Source organism: Vigna radiata, chromosome 3 (assembly GCF_000741045.1).
Source record: "Vigna radiata var. radiata cultivar VC1973A chromosome 3, Vradiata_ver6, whole genome shotgun sequence".
NCBI classification, from domain to species: Eukaryota; Viridiplantae; Streptophyta; class Magnoliopsida; order Fabales; family Fabaceae; genus Vigna; species Vigna radiata.
The window spans coordinates 12,495,712-12,518,240 of record NC_028353.1 but is presented as its reverse complement, the minus strand read 5'-3'; the positions used below and the strand labels follow the sequence as shown (position 1 = coordinate 12,518,240).

General features: G+C 32.5%; 4 protein-coding genes across 4 annotated transcripts; 2 read left to right on the top strand and 2 right to left on the bottom strand.

The window, feature by feature from the left end:
* Positions 1-1,407: 1,407 nt before the first annotated feature.
* On the bottom strand, positions 1,408-5,040 carry LOC106757046 (putative pentatricopeptide repeat-containing protein At1g68930). The gene has a single exon (XM_014639627.2). It carries the CDS (start codon positions 4,954-4,956, stop codon positions 2,713-2,715), a length of 2,244 nt encoding a protein of 747 aa, XP_014495113.2. The 5' UTR covers positions 4,957-5,040; the 3' UTR covers positions 1,408-2,712.
* A 7,179-nt stretch (positions 5,041-12,219) lies between these two features.
* LOC106757315 (2-alkenal reductase (NADP(+)-dependent)) lies at positions 12,220-14,523 on the top strand. The gene is made up of 5 exons (XM_014639956.2): positions 12,220-12,519; positions 12,746-12,923; positions 13,425-13,591; positions 13,673-13,755; positions 13,908-14,523. Exons 1-5 carry the CDS (start codon positions 12,286-12,288, stop codon positions 14,284-14,286), a joined length of 1,041 nt encoding a protein of 346 aa, XP_014495442.1. The 5' UTR covers positions 12,220-12,285; the 3' UTR covers positions 14,287-14,523.
* Positions 14,524-17,161: 2,638 nt separating this feature from the next.
* Positions 17,162-18,822, top strand: LOC106757045 (pentatricopeptide repeat-containing protein At5g66520-like). Its single transcript, XM_014639626.2, has 2 exons — positions 17,162-18,571; positions 18,706-18,822. Exon 1 carries the CDS (start codon positions 17,208-17,210, stop codon positions 18,564-18,566), a length of 1,359 nt encoding a protein of 452 aa, XP_014495112.2. The 5' UTR covers positions 17,162-17,207; the 3' UTR covers positions 18,567-18,571; positions 18,706-18,822.
* Positions 18,764-22,360, bottom strand: LOC106757852 (beta-glucuronosyltransferase GlcAT14B). Its single transcript, XM_014640683.2, has 4 exons — positions 21,599-22,360; positions 20,475-20,550; positions 20,257-20,372; positions 18,764-19,646 (listed from the first exon to the last, which is right to left on the bottom strand). Exons 1-4 carry the CDS (start codon positions 22,149-22,151, stop codon positions 19,132-19,134), a joined length of 1,260 nt encoding a protein of 419 aa, XP_014496169.1. The 5' UTR covers positions 22,152-22,360; the 3' UTR covers positions 18,764-19,131.
* Positions 22,361-22,529: the final 169 nt, after the last annotated feature.

Here is a 22,529-nt window from a genome sequence, read left to right as displayed (position 1 = left end):
CCTAGAATTAATGAATAAAAACTAAAAATTAGATTAACGATAGGCTAACAGCAGAAAAACACAACTAGCAACAAAAATAAAAATTTAGCTATGAACATGAATATATCAACTAAATTAGCAATTTAACTTTCAACGGAATGCAAAGTTTGTAACAAATTTCTGAATTAATTAAGTTGAATTCAATTCAATATTTCATAATTTTCATGGATTTTGACATTTTTTAGATGCCAAATGACAAGAGTCATATATGAAGTACTTAACACATGAAACACACACAAAAATGATAAAGAATTGAATTTCCTCAAATCATGAAAAATTTATGAGAAACTTGAACCAATGACTCCAATATAAGTTCAAAGAAAAGCAGAAACAATGTAGAATGAGAATTTCAAAATAAGAACATATAAGAGATGGAAAATTGAACAACATCAAAATTACAATAAATGGGCAAAAATATGATAATATAATTTGAACTAAAATCAAAAAGACATAATAGAAAAATGACTAAATAAGAACAAAAGAATAATTTAAAGGAAAAAAAATGAATAAAAGACTTAGGAGATGCAAAAAGTGATGAACTCTTTAAGAAGCCTTACTCTTTCAAGATAAGCATCATAGAATGAATCATCAATTTTTTCAGAACGGCTGCAGCGGAATGGTTAGCGTGGAATAACATACCCAGAGGAGTTTTAATATAAACGTGTGCCTTTTAATTTCTACTCAATTAAACTTACTACACAAGTAATAAAGATAAATAACAAAGAGTAAGGTTGAGAGAAATTTGCACAGATGGTTTGGATCTTACTAATCTTACATCTAGTCGCTTATCTCAAATCAAGATAAACCGTTCACTAAGCACTAAACAATTACAAACTACATTCACAAAGAAACAATTTGTAAAAGTTTAGAAACCACCTCTCTTGATACCACAAGAGATGAACTTGCACCTCCTTTGAATATTCACAAAGGATGAAACACATCCTCCGAATACTTCACGAAGGATGATCCTCTTCCAAACACCTCCTCAGATGCATCAAGGATGAACCAGCTATTCCTCCGTCATTGTAGTAGTAATGTACCGACACCACAGACAAGAGTTTCATTAGTTGAGTAAGAGCACACAATTCTCAAAGAATTCTAAATGTTTGAGTGCAAGGGAAAAGTTGCTGCTGATGGAAAAAGGAGCCTATATATAGACTCAAGCAAATAATACTCTTCCATTCTTCGTTTTTGGCCATGTAACGCTTTTAATTGATTAATACAAGTGATAATCGATTAAAATGAGTACAACGACTAGTTTTCAAAAAGCAGAAAACTCTAACCGTCACCTTTAATCGATTATTTTAAGGATTAATCGATTAAAATAGATAGTAATCAATTATTTCCGTGTCAGTTGAGTTTTCAACACTTGCAACATTTTAATCGATTAATACTTGATTTAATAGATTAAAAATGTGCATTTTTTATTCAGCAAATACAAAGTATGAAGGTACAAGAATCAAAACCTACTACAAATCTAAGTCCTAAACATCAAACTACAATTATTACAAAATCATTTGATAACAAAAACAAGTCTTCAAAAGATCTTTATGAATCTTGATATATCTTGACTTGATTTGGACATCATCAAAACATCATCTTCATTATTTTGCTAACACATTTGACTCTTATAACCAACAACATCAACTAAAACAAGAGAATATAACATAAAATTTAGCTTTCAATTTACAGTGACTGAATGCCTTCATCCACTATGTAAAAATGAGAGAATAATTCATTATGATTAAGAGTATGTTGAATTGAATTACTGACAGAAGAAAAAGATAAAATAATGATTCATAACGTAAATAATGACAATTGTGAGTAATACAGACGTCAGATTTCACATCATTTTTAAAAACTTGTCTAGAATCTAAAATTTTAAATATTCTGAAAGCTGAAGTAAGAAAAAAAGTATCCACTCCTTTAAGAGGCTAAAGATTCAGCAGAAATTTGATACGAAAAGCATGGGAAATGATATGATAGCATTGTAAGTTTCTAGGTTTGGGCTGGTTGAAGGACTTGGGCAGTATGCATGAGGTCATAGTGTAATGTGTATAATTTGTGGAATCCAAATGAATGAATGGAGTGGATGAAAACAATCGGATTCAGCGTATGAGAAAATCTCTTTATTTAGTATTACCCGCTCCGAAGAAACATTTCCATTACCTGCTCCTCCACTAATTGTATTTGTTACACATAGCTTCTAACCTTGTAGTCACCATTTTAACCAAATAAAAGGAGCTGCCTCGGTTCCGGTGTGCAGATAAAAAATCCTGTTTAAATTGACAAAACTGTCCCACAAATACTGCCCACATAACACTGATTTACAGGGTTAGAGAAAATTTTCAACAGCTATGATGGAAGGCGTGGATATGTCAAAATACGTCAAAACGTTGTCAAACATTAATCAGTTTATAAGAATGTTTCCTCCCTCAAATTAAGACAAAAGATGATGATAGCAAGTCAGGAACAGTCACCATATTCTGTAATTTTGTTCAGGTCCATATAAAATTACAGGATAGTCAACACACAACTGCATTGCACACACGGTAATGATACTCACCTTCTGAAGAAAGAGGTATCATAGGTATCCTCATACAGAAGAATCCTGTAATAAGTAGTCACTTTTGACAGTGCTTTATATTTCAGAGAATATAACAACTGGGCCTGTCACCAAAAGTCTCCGCATGAACACGTTCCATCTTTAAACAAGTGGAATCGGGCAGCATCTCTAACAAGAATTTCCCTCTGAGTGATCTTAGATATATACTTAGTTGCATTGTGGCAATCCCCACAAACCCTTAAATTTTTAACTACTCGTATGGGCAAACCAGGAGGAATAAATATTAATCCAAAAGCAATTGCAAGCTTTTCACTATGGTGATTGAGCATCTTTATTTTCTCTGAATCCTCAACATCATGCAAAACAGAATTCATATCAGGCACATATCCCTCTTGTACCATTTTATAGTTCAATTTTTCAAGCTCGGAATATATCTGATCAGAGAAAGGGTTTGACCGATCATCAGCGGAAAAAATGTGAACTTGGTTCTTATATTTGATCCAGCTACATCCTGGTTCTTTTCTCAGACCCTTATCTCTCATTCCTTTTCTTAACATGGAAACTTCTTCCCATTTTCCTTTAGCAGCATAGATGCTCGAAAGTAAGATGTAACTAGCAGTGTTATGTGGTTCTAATTTTATTAGAGATTCAGCTGCCCACTTACCAATTTCCATGTTTCTATAGAATCTACATGCACTTAACAGGGATGCCCAACCAATTGCGTCAGGGCTGAAAGGCATCTTATTTATAAAATTCCTTGCCTCTTCTAACCTCCCAGCTCGACTGAAGAGGTCAATCATGCATGTGTAATGATCCTGTATTGGTATAATCCTATGTTCCTTAATCATTGACTCAAATATCTGATTTCCTTTCTCTACTAGTCCTGCTCTGCTGCAAGCTGAAAGAACCCCAATAAAAGTAACTTTGTCGGGTTTGAAACCATGGACTAACATGCTTTCAAACAACCTCATTGTTTCATTGGCTTTACCAAATTGCGCATATCCAGTAACAAGTGCAGTCCATGAGACTTCGTCCAGGAAGATCATTTCGCTAAAAAGTCTATGAGAGTCTTCAATGCTTCCACATTTACCATATAATGTAACTAGAGCATTGGAAACAGTGATAAAAGAAATTAAGCCAGAAACCAGAGCCTTGCCATGAAACTGAGCGCCCTCTTCTAGGCTAGCAAGGTTTGCACATGAGCTAATTACACTCCCAAGGGTGAAATCATCTGGTTCAATCCCATATTTTTGCATATCACAAAGTATTTTAACAGCTTCTTCACAATAACCATTCTTCCCATAACCCACCAGCATGGCAGTCCAAGATACAACATTCTTGCAAGTCATCTTCCTAAAAACTGATTCTGCTGATTTTATACTCTTACACTTACAATACATGTCAACTAGAGCGCTACCAACAAATAAATTATCCTGGTAATCCGTCCTAATTATGTAAGCATGAACTTGCTTGCCTTCTTGCAAAGCCGCAACACCACCACAAGCAGTTAACACGCTTCCAAAAGTGTACTGATCCATCTCAAGATTTTCTAATTTCATGTCTCTCAATAAATCAATAGCTTCTATTTCAAAGCCATTCTGAGTAAATCCCGTAATCATTGCTGTCCAGGAAATAGAATCCTTTTCCCGCATTTCATAAAACAACTGCCTTGAATCCTCAATTCTACCGCATCGCAAAAGCCCTGTAATCAGTGTATTATACAAAACCACATTCTTCTGGGGTATCTCATCAAAAACCTGTCTTGCACAAAATATAAGCCCCGTTTTGGAGTACATATCCACCAAAGGACTCCCAACATAAACATACGACTGGAAACCAAATTTCACCACATGCCCATGAATCTGCCTACCCAAACGAACATTATCCTGATTGGAGGCAAGTATGAGCATAGTGGATAACGCAATCCGTGTCAAATTGAATGGCCCATCATACAACATCATATCATAAGCCTTCACCGATTGAACAAGGAAACCACGACGAGCATAGCCGGAAATAAGGGAATTCCACGACACCATATCTCGCGTTGGCATTGCATCAAACACGCGTTTCATCTCAGGAATACGACCGAGTTTTGAATAGGAGGAGAGAAGTGTATTCCAAGAGTATAGATTTCGTTGAGGCATTTGATCGAACACCCTGCAGGCATAAATGATGCTTCCATTCTTAGCATAGGCATTGACTAAGTTGTTTAGCAGAAAGGTTTCTGGATTTCGTAAGGCCTTGATTATGTTGCAATGAACCTTCTTTGTGTCACCGCAATGTTTGAGCAACTCGCAATAGTGATCAGAAAGACGCATGGAACTAAATTGTTTTGAGACATGCAAAGACATTTACTTCGTCTTTGCTTACTCTCCTTTCGCTTCAATATTAAAACTAAACCCTTTTTTTAATTTATTTTATTTTTTTGAATTTTATTAAGTCTTATATCATTTTTCGCAATTTTATTTTTCATATTTTCTTCCTTTGTTTTGCACTATGGCTTAATGCTAATGTTTTAAGATTCAATGGTGATCGTATAATTTTGGACTTTTATAAGATTATCAAATATTATATATAAATGTATTATTTTTATTATATATTGTTATATCGTTTTGTAACTTGAGATACACTATATTTTTTTTTCATGATTCATACTTCAAAGTTTACGAATTAATTGAACAGATATGTTAATCCAATATGTGAATAAGTGGTTTGTCTAAATCGTTTATGCTACCATCCAATAAACATTCCAACATTTTATTCCATTTAAGTTCATCAAGTAAAAGAATATATAGAAGAATTAATGTTGGATATTCCAGGGAATGAATATTAAAACCTCCGGACATTTAGGGAGCGTTTCAAAACCTCCGAAAATTAACCTCTATTAAAATTTGATATTTTTGTAATGAATTAATATGATTATATCATATATTGTAATTTCAAAAAGCAATTTCATAAAATTATTTTTAAATGGTAACATTAAAGCTCATCTAAAATTTACTATATTTATCGATTGATTCAATAATAATTGGTATAACTGAATTTCATAATAAAAAATGTTTTTAGGTATAATTTTCTTTATTAAAATTTAAAGTATAAAATAAATAATTCATAATACACATTCATTTTCAAATTGATAATAATAACATAATTAATTTAAAAACGTGACATACATATTTTGTCCTGGATAATTTTACACTATTACTATAATATATATATATATATATATATATATATATATATATATATATATAATCAGCTTTTAAAATTAATTTTTTGATTTAAAAAATCTAAAAATGTTAATGTTTTCATAAAATATAGATATTGATTTGAAATCAGTTTTAAAATATTTAAAGTAATTTGTAAGGTTGTTTCAAAATTTCAACAATTTATATAGAGAATATATTTCAACCGAATCTTATCCAAAATTATTACTTTGTCAAAAAATTTAGAAAACAGGATTAATTTTGCTTTTACAGATATATTTTCCCATTTAATGCAACTTTTTCAAATGGATATATTATTGAAAGATTGATGTTAAAGGAAATTAATTTGTAAATACAACAAACAATGTAAAATAAATCAGGAACTCGTACCAAATTTATTTTCTGTATAGAAATCTTCCAGATTTGAAGATTTTTAAAAAATATTTTAAAATTAAAAAATATTATGCGGAATTTTAAAAATTTAGTTATTTAAATTCATATGCTTACATCTTATTTTTTCTATAATCATTATTATATATAAATATATATAATTATAGAGCAATTATAAAAAAATATTTTCCAACATACTATATATATATATATATATATATATATATATATATATATATATATATATGAATATTAAAAATTAAAGAAATTGAAGATCCTAGATATTAGAAGTAAGAAAAAAATAATTCGGTTTTTCACCATTCATCATATTACAAATATCGTTATAAAATAATCTTTTAAAATTAGATGCATAATTTTAAAAATGTAGTTATTTAAGAGATAAAATGTTAAAGATTGTTAGATATTATCTTTATTTTATATTTATCATTTATCATTATCTTTTATCTTTTATTAGTTTCTTATTATTTCTTATTTATATTTTGGGTTTAGTCATTTTATTATAAATAAAGAATCCTATTTAACATAAGGGAGATTAATCCCATATATAATTTTCACTATATTCAACAGAGATATTACAAAGAAAATTTAACATCCATAGATTTGTTATAAATATAGATTTGTCAAGAGGATATATACATTTTCGTTTTCTCTCTATCTTTCTTTCATACACTTGTAACTTCCTTTTGTCATCCAAAATTTCACAATGAGTTTGTCTTCTGATAATTTCTTTGAAATATTTTCTAAATTACCTGCAAAAGACATATACAGATTGATGTCTACATGCAAGATACTGTCAAAGTTTCCAAAAGAATCTGATTTTGCATTCAAACAAGCTCAACATGCACTCTTGAGGGATGACACTTGTTTTCTCATCCAGCCAGAAATTCCTGTGGAAGCAACTAAATGGTGCAATCTCTCAGTTGAATTTCATCCCCTACCCGGAGAAGAATTATCATCAGGGATGTCTAAAAATGTTCTAGCATTTTTTTCCAAAGGAGTCAAGATTTTATGTTCAACCAATGGTTTGACTCTTTGTTCTATGTTTAGCGAGAATGAAGTAAAGTTTTTTATCATCAACCCAGCCACACAGTCCTGGTCACCTATCCCAACTGATGGCCACCTTCAAAATAGTTGTTCTTACAATCACAAAATTGGTTTTCTATGTGACTCTGATGGTAATTTTATGATATATCATTTTGTTGATGATTTAGTTGATTGGTCTTCATATTTTGAATGCTATGTGTACAAGGAAGGAATGTGGAAAGCAAAAGAAAGATTTTTCAGTGGCAGCAGAAGTTTAAGATTTGACATGTCTGTGTATCATAAAGGAGCTATTCACTTCATATCAGATTGTTCTCCTTACTTAACAAGAAACAACCCTTATTTTAGACCATACATTATGTCATACAATTTTGAGGATGGAAAATCAAGAATGTTGAGGATACCCAAAGAAGCAAGAAGAGGTTCTCATGACAAAAGCTGTAAGATGGGAATTTTTAAATGGGGAGAAACCACATATTCAAATCAATCCATCTGTTTGGTGAGACTGCGAAAGGGCGTATTTACTGTATGGGTTTTGACAGAGTATAAATCATGTTTATGGAGAAGGATCTTAAAGATAAGAGTGAGAGCAATGGAAGTGTTAGAGAAAGATCCTTATCAAATAGTAGTAAAAAGTTTCATGGTATTAAATGGAAAATTTTTGGTGTTTACAACAGAGGAGAAAGTTTACCTATATGGTCTGACTGATAACAAAATTCATAAATTTTGGGATTATGAAAGTGATTTCACCTTTCTACGATGCATTCCTTATACAGATACATTGCGCACGTGTGATATTGGAAGAAGAAATTTGTCTCTACCTATACATGTGTAACAGTTGTAATATTTTTTTCATTAATAATTTCATTTTTTGAGTACATGAATTTTATATTAATTCAAATTATACGGTTGTAGTATGTGATAAGGAGTTAAACTTTGTATAATTTCATTTGTTTTAATTTTGACTCTTATTACTATACTATTATTAGATTCTATTATGTTTGTACTTGAAACACAAAAATCAAGAATTATACTATCTAAATTTTAGAAATTACATCTAATTATCAAAATACAACATTTATCTTTTGTTTTCCAGCTTCTTCAAACAAACTATTTTTCAATTGTATTTAACGTAGATATTATTTTATGAATGAATTCATTAAAATCTGATGTAACATGTAAAACTGGTGATCATACAATTTAAATTTCTATAAGATTGTCAAATATTTCTATACAAATGCATTATTTTTATTATATATTATCAGGTAGTTTTGTAACTTGAGATGCACTTTTTTCATATTCCGTTCATTATTCATATTTCAAAGTTTACAAATTAGTTGAACAAATATGTTATTGAAAGTGAACATTCTAACATTTTATTCCAATTAAAAGAATATCAAAAAGTGATCGTATAATTTTGGACTTCTATAAGATTGTCAAAAATTTGTGCACGTGGTTGGAAATTCTTTGCGCAAAACCTTTTTCTTCACTTAAACCCTTTTTGGACGAAACTTTCAACGACTAACGTGTGTAATCTTTCTTTCATTATACAAATGCATGCTGATTAACTACTTTATATATAATTTTATTAAATTTTGACAAATTGGTTTCATGCACAAGTATTCTTTTGAGCATAAACATTCTTCTTTCTCCCTTACTACCAGCAACACTTTATTCAGACAAACTGATCTTCAAGAAGGTTAGTTTTGTTTTTGTTTTCATTTTTTATGGACTATATATTGATTGAACTTATTGATATTGTTGATATTGATATTGATATTGATTTTTGTTTGTTCATACACAATATACATTGAAATTTAGGGTAAAACTCAGAAAATATTCAAAACAACTCCAAATGACCTTAAAATTTGTTCAAAACACCAAAATATCATGAAAATAACCCCATAAAAAATTTTAGATCAAAATTCAAAGTCTAAATATATAAAATATTTTTGCAAAATTTAGATAAAAAAAATAAATTGATGAAAAATAGAAAACGACTTTTTTTTTATGGAGGTGGAAATATAATAGAAAAAACAAATGTTGATGACAATGAGAAAAAACAAAATAGTGAATAAAAGAAGAGACTCAAAATACTGAAAAAAAAAAGAATAATAGAGATTAGGATTTCTATGAACCGAAGCCAAAATCCACCTTATTTCCTTTTCGCTAAATATATTTTGATTTGTTGAATTAAAACACAATTTCTAAAATAATTAGTGTCAAATATCTTTCTTGTATTAATAATTATGTGTGGATTAATACAGTTTATTAATAATAGTTTAGCATTGAAAATAATCATAACCATATCTCATTGCCTTTTATAAATGAGACAATAAATATGTAATTAATGAAATGTATAGGCATTGAGATCTTCACATGTTTAGTATTTTATGTGCAAATGACAAGCTAGATGACAACTTCAATGACCTAAATACTTATCTATGTATACGGATGAGATGTGAATGTGTATGAGACATTGAATTATTACCTGTAACATTTCTAAATTTTAAAATTTTAATATCATTTCAGGAATACAAAGAATCTGGAATGCTTAAAGATTTCATGTTAGCATATGATTCCAATTTTGTCTATAAGCAAGTCGTCTCCTTTGTTTGTTTATTGCAGGCCAGATTCCTACCTAACTCAACACTGGTTTAAGCTTTCCTATCCAATGCCCAACGTATACTTCATTGTTAGTTTTGGATTTTACTTCAATTAATTAGAAGGGTAGTTCAGCAAAACGAGTTCATATTCTCTCCAGTTATAAACAAATATTTTTAAAATCAATGAATTTGTATTTGATGGCCATCATCCAGATAAATATCAATGAATAAAATCCTTATACATATAAATACTTTTATGTATAGCTTTCAAATTTTTAAATTTAGTTTATAATTATTTAAATTTATATTACTTTTTAAGTATATTTTGATGGAAGTATTTCAAATTTAAATTTGATTTTAAATCTTAGATTTGAATTATATATATTCGATAATTTTATATTTTGAAAATTTAAGATTAAAAGTGAGTTTAAATTAGTTTAAGTTATGAAATGATAGGTTGGGTAAATTGGTTTAAGTTATGAAATGATAGGTTGGGTAAATTAGTTTAAATTATGAAATGATAGGTTTGGTTGCATTGAAGTAAGATAATATCAGTTGAGTTGGATCTAATTATTATAAATTTGAGGAGACTTTAGTTTAAGTAATGGAAAAGTGAGTTCAGTAGTAGATTCAAGATAAGTTATACCAAAATCAAATTAGATTATGGAAATTTCTTGCTTCAAGTTAGGTTGGCCTAGGTTGGGTTCAGCCTCAAGGAAGTCGAACCCAAGCCAAAACGAATTAGGACAAACCTAGGTAAATTTTGGATAGATCGAATCTAAGTTAATTTAAGTTAGCCAAACCATGTCAAGTTGGATCAGCTACCCTAGCTCAGACTAAGTCATGTTAAGTCTAAGTTAGATCGACTTGACTTAAACCCTTGTCAAGTCGAATCAAAGTCACCCCACATCAAACTGAGTTGAGCTAAGCCCAATTCAAGCCAAGTTGATAGAGCTTAGGTTGACCCAAGTCCATATTGGGTCAAGTCGATTATGATCTACATCAAGTTTAGTCAGCCCAAATCTAGTTAACTCATTTAGGTCCAGACACAATTGGCATGGCCCCTATATCATATTAAATCGAACTATGTAGAGTCAACTTAGGTCTATGCTAGGATGAATAAGGTGAAGAATAAGTTAGGCCAAGTCAATGAGGATAAAGTTAAGCTGAAATATGTTTGACTCAAGTAAGGCTAGATTAGATAAGTCAATATGAGTTTGTCTTAGGTTAAGTGGGTCCCAATCCACACCAAGATGAGTCAGGTAAAGTTCTAGTTAATTCAACCTATGTCCACATTGAGTTATGTTGGCCTTGGCTTAGATCAAAATAAGTAAGTTCGGTTCACATCAAGTTGAGGTGAACTCCTTCAGGCTAAGACCTAGTTAAGCAATTCAATTAGGCTTGAGGATATTTCAAAACGAGTTAGACTTAAGCCATACTTAGTTGGGCAAGATCAATGTCGGTTCAAGTCAACCCTAGTCCATGTTGCGTCAATTGAGCTTAGTCCATTTCACTATTAGTCAACCCAAATAAGTTTAAGTTAATTTTGATTTATATCAGGTTGAGTTTGCATATAGGCCCAAGATTGAATCAATCTAAGTAGATCATGTCAAGTTAAGTTGAACAAACTTGCATTCCTCTGAATTGGGTGGAGCTTAAGTTGAGACATGTTCAGGGACCAAGGTTGGATTGTGTTACGCAAAGCCTAAATTAAGCCTAAGTCAATTGGGTTCAGATTTAGTCAAACCAAGTCAAAATGGTTACTTAACAAGTTGAATTATGCAACATTGTATTAGTTTGGATTAAGCACAAGTTAAGCTAAGTCAAACTAAACTTAAGTTGATTAGATTGAATCAGGCGTAAATTAAACTGAATTACATTAACCTAAATCTTGTTGAAATTGAAAAGCTTATTCAATATTAATTAGATTGAGTCAAACTTGTTTTAGACTCAATTGTACTTAGCTTAAGTCTAGATACACTGTACCATATGTAACTTAGGCCAGACTTGATTATATCCAGGTTAACTCAAGTCTAAGATAAATTAAGTGTAGTTAAACTAATTCTAGCACTATTGAATTTATGGTATAGTTGACATTATCAATACAAATCAAACCAATATAAATATAAATTTAAATATTAATTAAAAATTATACAAGCTACATTTAATCTAACTTCAATCAAATTAGAAAAATTTAATTCAACTTAATGTGGTAAAAAAAATGAACGCGAATATGAGATCCTGATTGGATTTGGATTTATCCTGTATTTTCAAAAAAGGAAAAAAATATCCAAAGTCTCTTATAAAGACACGCTTGCCTGTGTTCTTGCCATGCCTCCTTGTTCTATAAAGTTAGTCTAAAGAGTACCCATACACAAAAATAGCAGCAACAATAGAAAAAGAAAAGGCTGAAAAAATGGAAGTGCAGAATAAATACATAGTGATAAAGCATCACATTGAAGATGCACCCAAAGAAGCCATCTTTGAGCTTAAAACTGGGACAATAGCTCTGTCCGTTGCGCCAGGTTCTGATGATATCATAGTCAAGAATCTCTACATTTCTATCGACCCTTACCAGATTAACCGCATGAAACTCTCTAGTTCCTCGCAGGGTACTTCAAGCTTTGCAGCACCCATAAATCCAGGCGAGGTAATCGTTAATTATTTTGGTAACTCAGTAACTTTTATACTGTGTTTGGATGAAATTGGTTTATAAAATTCATTTTAAAGTTAAATATGTCATAAAGATTTACCTAAAATATTGTTAATTGAGGTTGTAATTCTTCAAAATTCAACACCAAACCAAATACCACACACAGTAGAAGTAGACAATTTTAATGTTTATTTATGTGTGGTTCTGTTTTGACACATTCCAGGCCATTGATGGTGCTGTTATTGGAAAAGTTGTGGCTTCTGGGAATGCTAAGTTTCAGAAAGATGATTTGGTGCTTGGAGTATTCACATGGGCACAGTACAGTTTGGTGAAAGAAGGGAGTATCTTGAGAAAATTAGAGTCCTCTGAATTTCCACTATCATATTATCTTGGAGTTCTGGGTAATAATGATTTGCTCCATATCATTTGTCTCTTATTTACATTTAGAGATTTTACACAATTAAAAATAAAACAAATTTATAATATATTAGAAATTAGAATTTTAAGATTACCTCAATCTCAAAAAGCTCCCTTTGTAAAATAAGGTTTGCATTTTACTTATATATTTAATTCAGTCTTATTTCTAGTCGATTATTCACATGCTATTGGGTTGCTATAGGATCACCCATTAATTTTACTCTCACATTTGAGATGTTTATACCTCAGCATGAAGGGATGTGTTGGAAGTCCTACGTCGACTAGAGATAAAGCCAATTTATAATATATAAGTGAAGTGCAAACACCTTACAAATAGGGGGTTGAGTTAGACTTAAAAAAATCAACTTCTTAATAATAATTATAAATAAATATTGTAAGATTAACTATTTTGTATCACAGTAGTATCCTATTGGTATGGCTGAGCTTTGAAAATTTAAGTTTTATGTATTCCATTCTCTGTGTAGGATTCAACGGACTGTCAGCTTATGCGGGGTTTTTAGAATTGTGTAAACCCCAAAAGGGTGAAAAGGTTTTTATCTCTGCAGCTGGTGGAGCAGTTGGAAATGTAGTAGGCCAATATGCAAAGCTTTTAGGTTGCTATGTTGTTGGTTGTGCAGGTACCCAGAAAAAGGTAAAGAAACTAAAGTTTACGATTTTATGCTTACTTGGATTTCAAGCTGAAAAGCCTAATCCATAATGGATTGTGTCATAGGTGGAATTGCTTAAAAAAGAGCTAGGTTTTGACGAAGCATTCAACTACAAAGAAGAAAAAGATCTAAACTATGCTCTTAAAAGGTAAGTCATTCAAGATAAAGTGATAAGGACTGAATATTATAGTATAGTTTCTAAACTTAGACATTGGAATTCGTCTCTCTCTGAAATTTCAATGGAAGTTAGAAACTTTGAGGTGGAAAGTGTTTGATGTAGGTTTATATTTGATGTTATAGGTATTTTCCTGATGGGATTGACGTATATTTTGACAATGTTGGGGGTGAGACGCTGGAAGCAGCTGTGGCTAATATGAGGATATTTGGAAGAGTGGCTGTTTGTGGGGTAATATCAGAGTATAGTAGTGGTGGAAGAAAAGCTTCACCAAACATGTTGGACATTGTGTACAAGAGAATCAGCATCAGAGGATTTTTGGCTGCTGATTTTCTGAATGTTTTTGAAGATTTTTTGTCAAAAACTTCGGATTACCTTCGTACAGGAAAGTTAAAGACAATTGAAGACATTTCATCAGGCGTGGAGAGCATCCCTTCTGCTTTTGTTGGACTCTTCAAAGGGGATAACATTGGAAAGAAAGTTATAAGTTTAGCAGAAGAGTGACAGAGGAATGAAGTTGAGGTTGAGCAAGAGATTAGAGAAAATGCTACTCATGAATCACCAGTACGATGAATTTTATATTTAAGAATAAGATTGTTGTCGGAAAAAGGTTTTGAATTTTAAGCTGGTTTTAACTTTTTGTCTTAAGTAAATAGTAGACTATGCAAGAACTGTTTCATCTTAAATGGAGACCTGAATTTTCAGGTCTTTCAAGGGAAGTAAAATATAAGTTCTTACAAATAGAATTACATAAATTATAAAAAAATTGAATTTTTTTTACGAGTTTAATATGTTAATAAATACGCAGAATTAAAAATTCCTTTTAAACAATTGAACGTTCTCAAATTGTTTCTTTTTAAGAACTAAGAAGATTTGTGTTAAAATAATAGATGTCAAAAAGAACAAGAGACCTTGAATACGTAATGTATCTTGAATTACTATTTTCGCATCTCCTAATCAAATCCACCGACATTAGGATTACTTGTCAATGGCTGATCAAGTTTGATAGATTCANCTTTTGAAACAAAAAGTTCTGGTCGTGGAGATATAATATCAATCCCTTTTATAGTAAAGATTGAAGTTAAAGATTGTCTGAAAAATTAGAAAATGTTTGGTAAGAGTAGTATACAACAGTAACCAATAGATTACTGATTATGTTTTTAAATTTGAAATATAAATATTTACAACATATCATTATTTAAGAGTTGAGATTAATAATAATTTAAATATATATTTTTTTGTTAATTCTTCAATAATTCTTTTTGAGAACAAAATAACAATGTTGTAACCTAAAAGTGTGATTGTTTATGCGGAATGTTCAGCTAGATAGAATCCCCCACAAAGATGAAATGGTTCTCACGTGTGGTTGAAGTGATTCAGATAAGGTTTCCATGAAAAGGTTTTATGCAATTTAATGCCTTATCATGGACCACATGTATTGCCTATTACAGTGAAGTGAAGGGTGGCAAATGATTTGGTTTGCATTTTTGGTATTGAAAACAAAGATGATCACATTTGTAGAAATGGAAATAGTTGAAAGAAGATTATTGTTTCGGTTTGTAGAAAAGGAAATAGTTAACAATTTTTTAAAATCTGTTTCTTTAACTCTTTGTAAGGGTTATTGTTGTCTATCATTTTACTCTTGTTATTGTTCGGTCAATTTGAAGATTATTTAGAGAAAGTATTTCTTTTTGTCAAAGTTAATATTAAACAATTACAATGTCAAAGTTAGTATTAAACAATTACAATAACTAATGTGTTCACACTTGACCTCGTTGGAGGTTCTTGACTTTTGGAGCTCACACTTTTATCAATGCATCAAAGAGTTGTTATAGATTTTCGTTTGTTTTAACAAATTGTTTTCGTGTTTTCTTCATATACGTGTTCTCTTTTTTTTAGTAGCAACACCTTAGTTTTTATTTTAGTTTTCAATAACTTGTTTATTATATTGTTAAAATTATTTGTTGTGCATACTACATTACAAATTATACATTCAAGCTTTAAGATAAAACTGAGAACATATTCAAAACAACTATAAATAACTTGAAAATTTGTTCAAAGCACAAAAATAACATAAAAGCTCCGAGAAAAAAAATTTAGATCAAAATTCAAACTCTATCCAAAATCCATATAGAATAATAGCAAATCGGTCAACCAAAACAAATGTTATGGTTATTTAAAGATCTATTGCAGTTCACTTTCCAAATAATTTTTATATTTCACAGAGACCAAAAGTAAGAACTCCTAATGTCTTTTATTGAACTAGGTGTTCTAAGGGGTGGTAAAAAAATCCAACCCAAAATCACAAGTTAATACTATTGTCATAACGTTTGTGTTTTTGTTTATAGATGATAATTCATGTTATATAAAATACTAAAAAATGAATTATATTTGTTGTTTTCTGCTTTTCTTTAGATCCTGTAAAATTATAAAAATGGATAACAATTAATTAAAAAAACAAAAAAAATATTAATCTCAGACAATGACAAAATTCAACTTAATTGACATATGAGATAGACAAATGTAATTTATAATTATCTATTTATGTAATTTGTAGCCAAATGTGCATCAATCATGTAAAAAGAATTGATATATTCAAGATGTTTGTAGAACTTCCAGATAGATAAAACATTTTTACTTTCTGAATGAGTCTAAAACTAAAAAATGTTCTTTATTAGCCTAATTGCAACTTAATATGGATCTCACAATTAATGGTTGAATCCAATTTCACTGTATAATTGACTAACTGATTGTGTGTAATGACTAATCTTGCTAATTCAAATTTGTGTGTGAAGGAACAAGTCCTATTTTTTCTTTGGAATTTGGAGAGCAATGTTAAGCTTGGGGCTTTTCTTCATGTAAAATCACACCATTAGGAATTCTTTTAAATTATTAAATTCTTATGAAACTTTTTTATATATTTTAGACACCACTTGTACGTTGTAAATTCTTAACTATTTATATAAGTTGTAATTATTGCTATACTAGTTTAAAAGAAATATTAAAATTATGTTATTTGCAATAAAAAAAATTATTCATAAACATTGTAATAAATTTAATTTAAATAATGAATGATGTATTCCTTTAACAAATTATGGAAGAAATAAAAACTGTTAGAAAATAAGAAACAGCAAAAGCAAATACATTGAGTTAGTGTTTAATTATGCAGAGTACGTTGAAGAAGAAATGCCCCTCCAATTGATGTTCATATGACCGTTAAGAAGGCGTTTCTCACAACCCTAACACAAAAATGCAACACTCTAATCAAACTCAAGCAGCTACACGCTCACATTCTCCGATGCCGCTACAACCACACGCCGTATGCCCTCGCGCCGCTTCTCTCCGCCGCAGCCACCTCCAGCGACGCCTCGTTTTTCTCCTACGCTTGCTCCATCTTCCGCCACCTCACCCACCGCAACACCTTCATGTACAACACCATGATTAGAGGGTACCTCCAAGCGCGTTTACCCCTCCTCGCTGTGTCCTGCTACTTGTCCATGCTCCAAAACGGCCTTGCCGTTAACAACTACACATTCCCACCTTTGGCCAAGGCTTGCATTGCGCTTCTTCCTTCTTCGAACGTCGTTGGCCGTTTGGTGCACGGCCACGTCGTTATGTTCGGGTTCGGCGACGACCCTTACGTCGTGAGTGCGTTTATCGAGTTCTACTCTGTTTCTCGTGAGGTGGAACATGCACGGGTATTGTTTGATAAAACGACAAAGAAAGATGTGGTGTTGGGGACAGCGATGGTTGACGGTTATGGTAAAATGGGGAATGTGGAAGAGGCTAGAGAAGTGTTTGAGCAAATGCCTGACAGAAACGCTGTGTCGTGGAGTGCCATGATGGCAGCGTATTCTCGAGTTAGTGACTTCAAGGAAGTGCTGGCTTTGTTTGCAGAGATGCAAAAAGAGGGTACAAAGCCGAATGAGTCCGTCCTTGTCTCGGTCCTCACTGCGTGTGCTCATCTTGGTGCATTCGCACAGGGACTGTGGGTGCATTCCTATGCCAAGAGATTCCAACTTGACTCCAATCCAATTTTGGCAACGGCTTTGGTGGACATGTATTCGAAATGTGGATGCGTAGAATCTGCTTTATCTGTTTTTCAGAGCATTGCTGATAAGGATGCGGGTGCGTGGAATGCTATGATTTGTGGTGTTGCATTGAATGGTGATGCAGAGAAATCGCTCGAGTTGTTTTATCAAATGGCTGCTTCAGGGACTAAGCCGAATGAGACTACATTTGTGGCTGTTCTCACTGCTTGCACTCATGCAAAGATGGTTCAGCAAGGCCTTTGGTTGTTTGAAGAAATGAGTAGCTCTTATGGAGTTGTCCCAAAAACGGAACACTGTGCTTGTGTTGTTGACCTTCTGTCAAGAGCTGGCATGGTAGAGGAGGCTGAGAAATTTATTGAGGAGAATATGGGTGGACTTGCAGCCAGTGATGCTAACGTGTGGGGTGCTCTTCTAAATGCATGTAGAATTCATAAAAATATTCGTGTTGGGAATAGGGTGTGGAAAAAATTGCTTGATATGGGGATCTCTGACTGTGGCACTCATGTTCTTACTTACAATATATATAGAGAAGCTGGGTGGGATGCAGACGCGAAACAAGTTAGGAGTAGGATTGAAGAAATAGGGATGAGAAAGAAGCCCGGATGCAGCATAATAGAGGTGGATAATGAAGTTGAAGAGTTTCTTGCAGGTGATCATTCTCATCCACAAGCGCAGGAAATGTGCAGATTACTGGATTCCATTCTCAAGATGGGGATTTTAGAGCACTTCTGATGGGTGTGAGCTATTCTTTACTGCTGTGTTGTTTTCTTACATGCTTTAGGTTAATTATAGTTATTTGCAAGAACCTATGGGCATGAAACGAAAATTAATATAAATTGTGGTTCCTTTATTGTTGAATTTATGAGAGCAGTAGCTCCACGAGGAAAAAAGAAGAGCAAAAGAAAGAAAGGAAAGGACACGGGATATACTGAAGTTAACATATCATCGCATAAAGAATTTGGAGAATATTTTACACTGACTTATTTCAGTTTCTGCCTAGCAAGCATCATGCCTACGTATTACATAATTGATGGTTACAACAGTTGCATCGATGACTTGTCATTCCTTACAGTTTAACAAATCGTGTGAACTGCTGATACATAGTGACAGCACACTCGTGGTCCTTTTAAAATTTCTCTGTAGAACCATCAAGTCGAAGGTAGCCATTTCTGTTTTCCCTGCTGTTTATTCCTCACAGCATCCTCCAGGCGTCAAATGATAAATGAATTGTTCGCCTCTCAGCTGTTCGGTGATGGAAAAGCTGCAATGAACGTCATAGGCATTCCAAAGTCAGGTGTCAAGAACACTGATTTGCCTGAAAATTTTCTGCTGATAATAAACCACTGATAAGGCGTCCAAGCCTTTCAGCTCCAGGCCCAGGCCTAAGTTCGGTGATATTTCCTATCCCAGAATATTGGTCAATGGTGCTTGAATTTGTTTGAGTGAACCATTTACCGGGCACGTAACCATCTGCATTTCTTCCCAAGAGTTCCTTATCAATCTTATCCAAGACTGGTTCGTTCCTGCCAAATTTCCTAGCAAAAGGAGCATTGCTATCCACCATTCTCTGGTAATCATTATCTGTAAGAAAATGGGGATGTTGTTTTGGAGGGTTGTCCCATGATATGAAGTGGAGGTCATGATTAACAGTAGTGTTTCGAAACTCCTCTGCATTGCAGATGACTGTGTGAAAATACCCTTCTGGGGAAGACAGAAAGTTGGCATAGTACATCAAGACTATTCTGGGTAAGTTATCCCAACCCCATATACAGTATTCAGTAAATGGGCGAGAGAGCATCATCCAGGCAGAACCTGAGCAAAGTCAAGAATCAAATTTTAACAACTCCCATGACATGAAATTCAGACAACCAATTTCTAGTTACTTTGTTTAATTTTAAGTCTCTTTATTGTTATGGACAGTTATCTTAGATTCCAGTAAACTGTGATCCCATGTAACAAATTAGCTGTACATGTCTTCATATATAGGAAAACAAGAGAAACTGTGAAGTGGCCCCAGTTAAGCATTTGTAATTATGACTAATTATGAACTAAAGGATATAAGGATTGGAAGCTCAGAAATGATGCTTGCCAACCAGCATTGGAAACATATGTAACTTCAAGATGAATGTCAGAAAATTGTGGACAAAATAAGCAAAAGAACGGGAGCATATGTAGAAAGGTATTGAAATTCACACTTACACACAGTACGTACTATTGAATATCAATATCTTATCTTTCACACTATACATTATTAGTGTCGGGCTAGGTTCAAGAATTTCCTTAACTGCTCTTAGTATTTGTAATTGTCTTTAATCTATGCAGGGATTAGAAGTAGTTTTTAGCACTCACAAACTCGAATTTGACCGGGTGCGCGGAAAGTAAAACAGTGATTCGTGTAAAAAAATAGGTAAGAGTTTGTCACCTGTAAAGAGTTTATAAGCCGTGGGCACATTTCTTTTCTCCGAGGCCCAAAATACATCAGATTTCTGCAAACTATAAAGACCTGGATCAAGTATGACTGGCTTGGCTCTATGGTACCTATTTAAACGAGTAAAGTAGCCCTGGTAAGGAACGGATACATTGATCTTTACATATTTTGTCACTTAACGAACAGAATGACGAAAATAATTACTAACTTACTCCTTCCAACCAATATCACTGGTGTGTTCAATGAAGTTCAGGTGCCTGGGAATAGACGACAGCGTATGCAGCAAATCTGTTGTATAAAAGAAATATAGCAAATTGCAAAAGTTGGTCAATGACAATGAAAACTGGGCAACATAGTCCATGGTTATCTGTGTCTACTATTTTTTAACTTCAAACAACTAGCAAAATTAATCAGTAAATCATTAAATTCTACTACAATGTAAATTTCTTGAAGAATATTACTACTAAGTATTATGTAACATTCAATCCCTAATATACTTTATTAATTTTTATAATAACTATTTTAAAGAAATCTCAATAATTATTTCTAATACTTTAAACAATAAAACAATTAAATGCAAGTTTTTTATTTAAGGAACAGATAAATACACAATATAAGAAGTTTAAAGTTATACACAACCACGTAATCTTAAGTTATTATTCGACAAAGAAAACAACAGAAAAGATAATTATTGTAAAAGTTAATATAATTACAGTACATTTAATAATTTATAATTGAATGACCACTTTACAATATTAATAGCTTATAACTCATCTATATATATATATATATATATATATATATATATATATATATATATATCTCAAGAGAAAGATAAGTTTGCCGCCGACAAAATTAACTATTGGTCAAGCAAACAAACAAGATATGAAAATACTTCTAAAACACAGATTTGATCCTAGTTAGACTAATTCTTAATTCCCTTTAGAAACAAAAAATCTATATTTAAGAGGGAGCAAATTTAGCAAGGAAAAAGACAGATAAAAGATAAGAATGTCTAAAGACCCCAAAAGAAGCAGATTAACAGAAACATCATTACTGAAGAAGGTAATTTTTTTATAACAAATTTCTCCATGAGAATAAGAAAACAAACCTTAATGAAATTAAAACTAGTTATCTAATTATTTTTTTTTAAATCTCGGTCAACTTTTACACAATAATTTTCACTTCTAGATAAGCTGCTTCTATTTTTCTTATTTTTTTTTCGTAATAGAAATGTTTAGAAAAAAAAAAAAGTCGGTCTAACGAGAAAACAAGCATAATAGGTAAGTTAGAAAGTAGTGTATGTGTGTTGGTGAGAGAGGGAGAAGATTCCTACCATCTTGGGTTACCAAAGGATAATCGGAAGCGCTCAAATTAATGAACCAATCCCAATCCCGAGCTTGGTTCAACAAAACGGCGGCGGCGTGAAGGGTATTAGCGACCATAGTGGGCCCTCTGTAGGTAACCAAGTTGGCCTTAACCACCGTTCTCACATTTCCGAATTTCACAAAGAGAGGCTCGTTGGTCACGAAATTCGCGAGCTCCAACCTCTCCCTTGCCGAGGCCTCGAGGTCCAAGTGCACCGCGTAGTGGTTCCACGGATGGTACAGAGCCTTCAGCGTCCTCTTCAAACTCTCCCCGTCGCCCGCCGACCCCGAGATCAGGTATGCGATTCGCGGCACCGCGCTCGTCGATGTTGGACTCACCTTGAGCTTCGACTCCACGAAATGTGGCTTTTCCGGCGGGACTCGGGCGCGGTGGTGGCGGCGTTGGGAGGAGGAGGTGGAGGAAGCGAGAAGGGAAAGGAGAAGGAGAAAGGTGGATAAGAGGATGAGTGGGAGGAAGCAGTTTGTGTTCTTGGTGTTGTTGTGGTGCTTGCTGGGTTCCATGGCGTGTGGTGTAAGTTGTGATGGCGGAGGATCTGTGTTGGCGTGAAACGCGCCGAGAGGGTGAGTGGCGAAGAAAAGATTAGAGAAACATGCTACTTAATTCTTAGTGGCCAACCCCTCACCGTGATGATTATGATGGGAGTGGCCCATTATTAAAAGCATTATCTCTTTTTATTGCAAAAATAAATTTATTTTATTTTATTTTAAGATAAAACTAAATTATTTCAGAAAAAAAAAGAATTACACTAAATGGCTTTTTATTATTACTTTTAATCACATGCATCAATTAAATGAGATTAATATATTATACTCAAATAAAATTGCCTATATTACTATTACAGTCTCTAGAAACATCTTATCTTTTATTATTTAAAAATA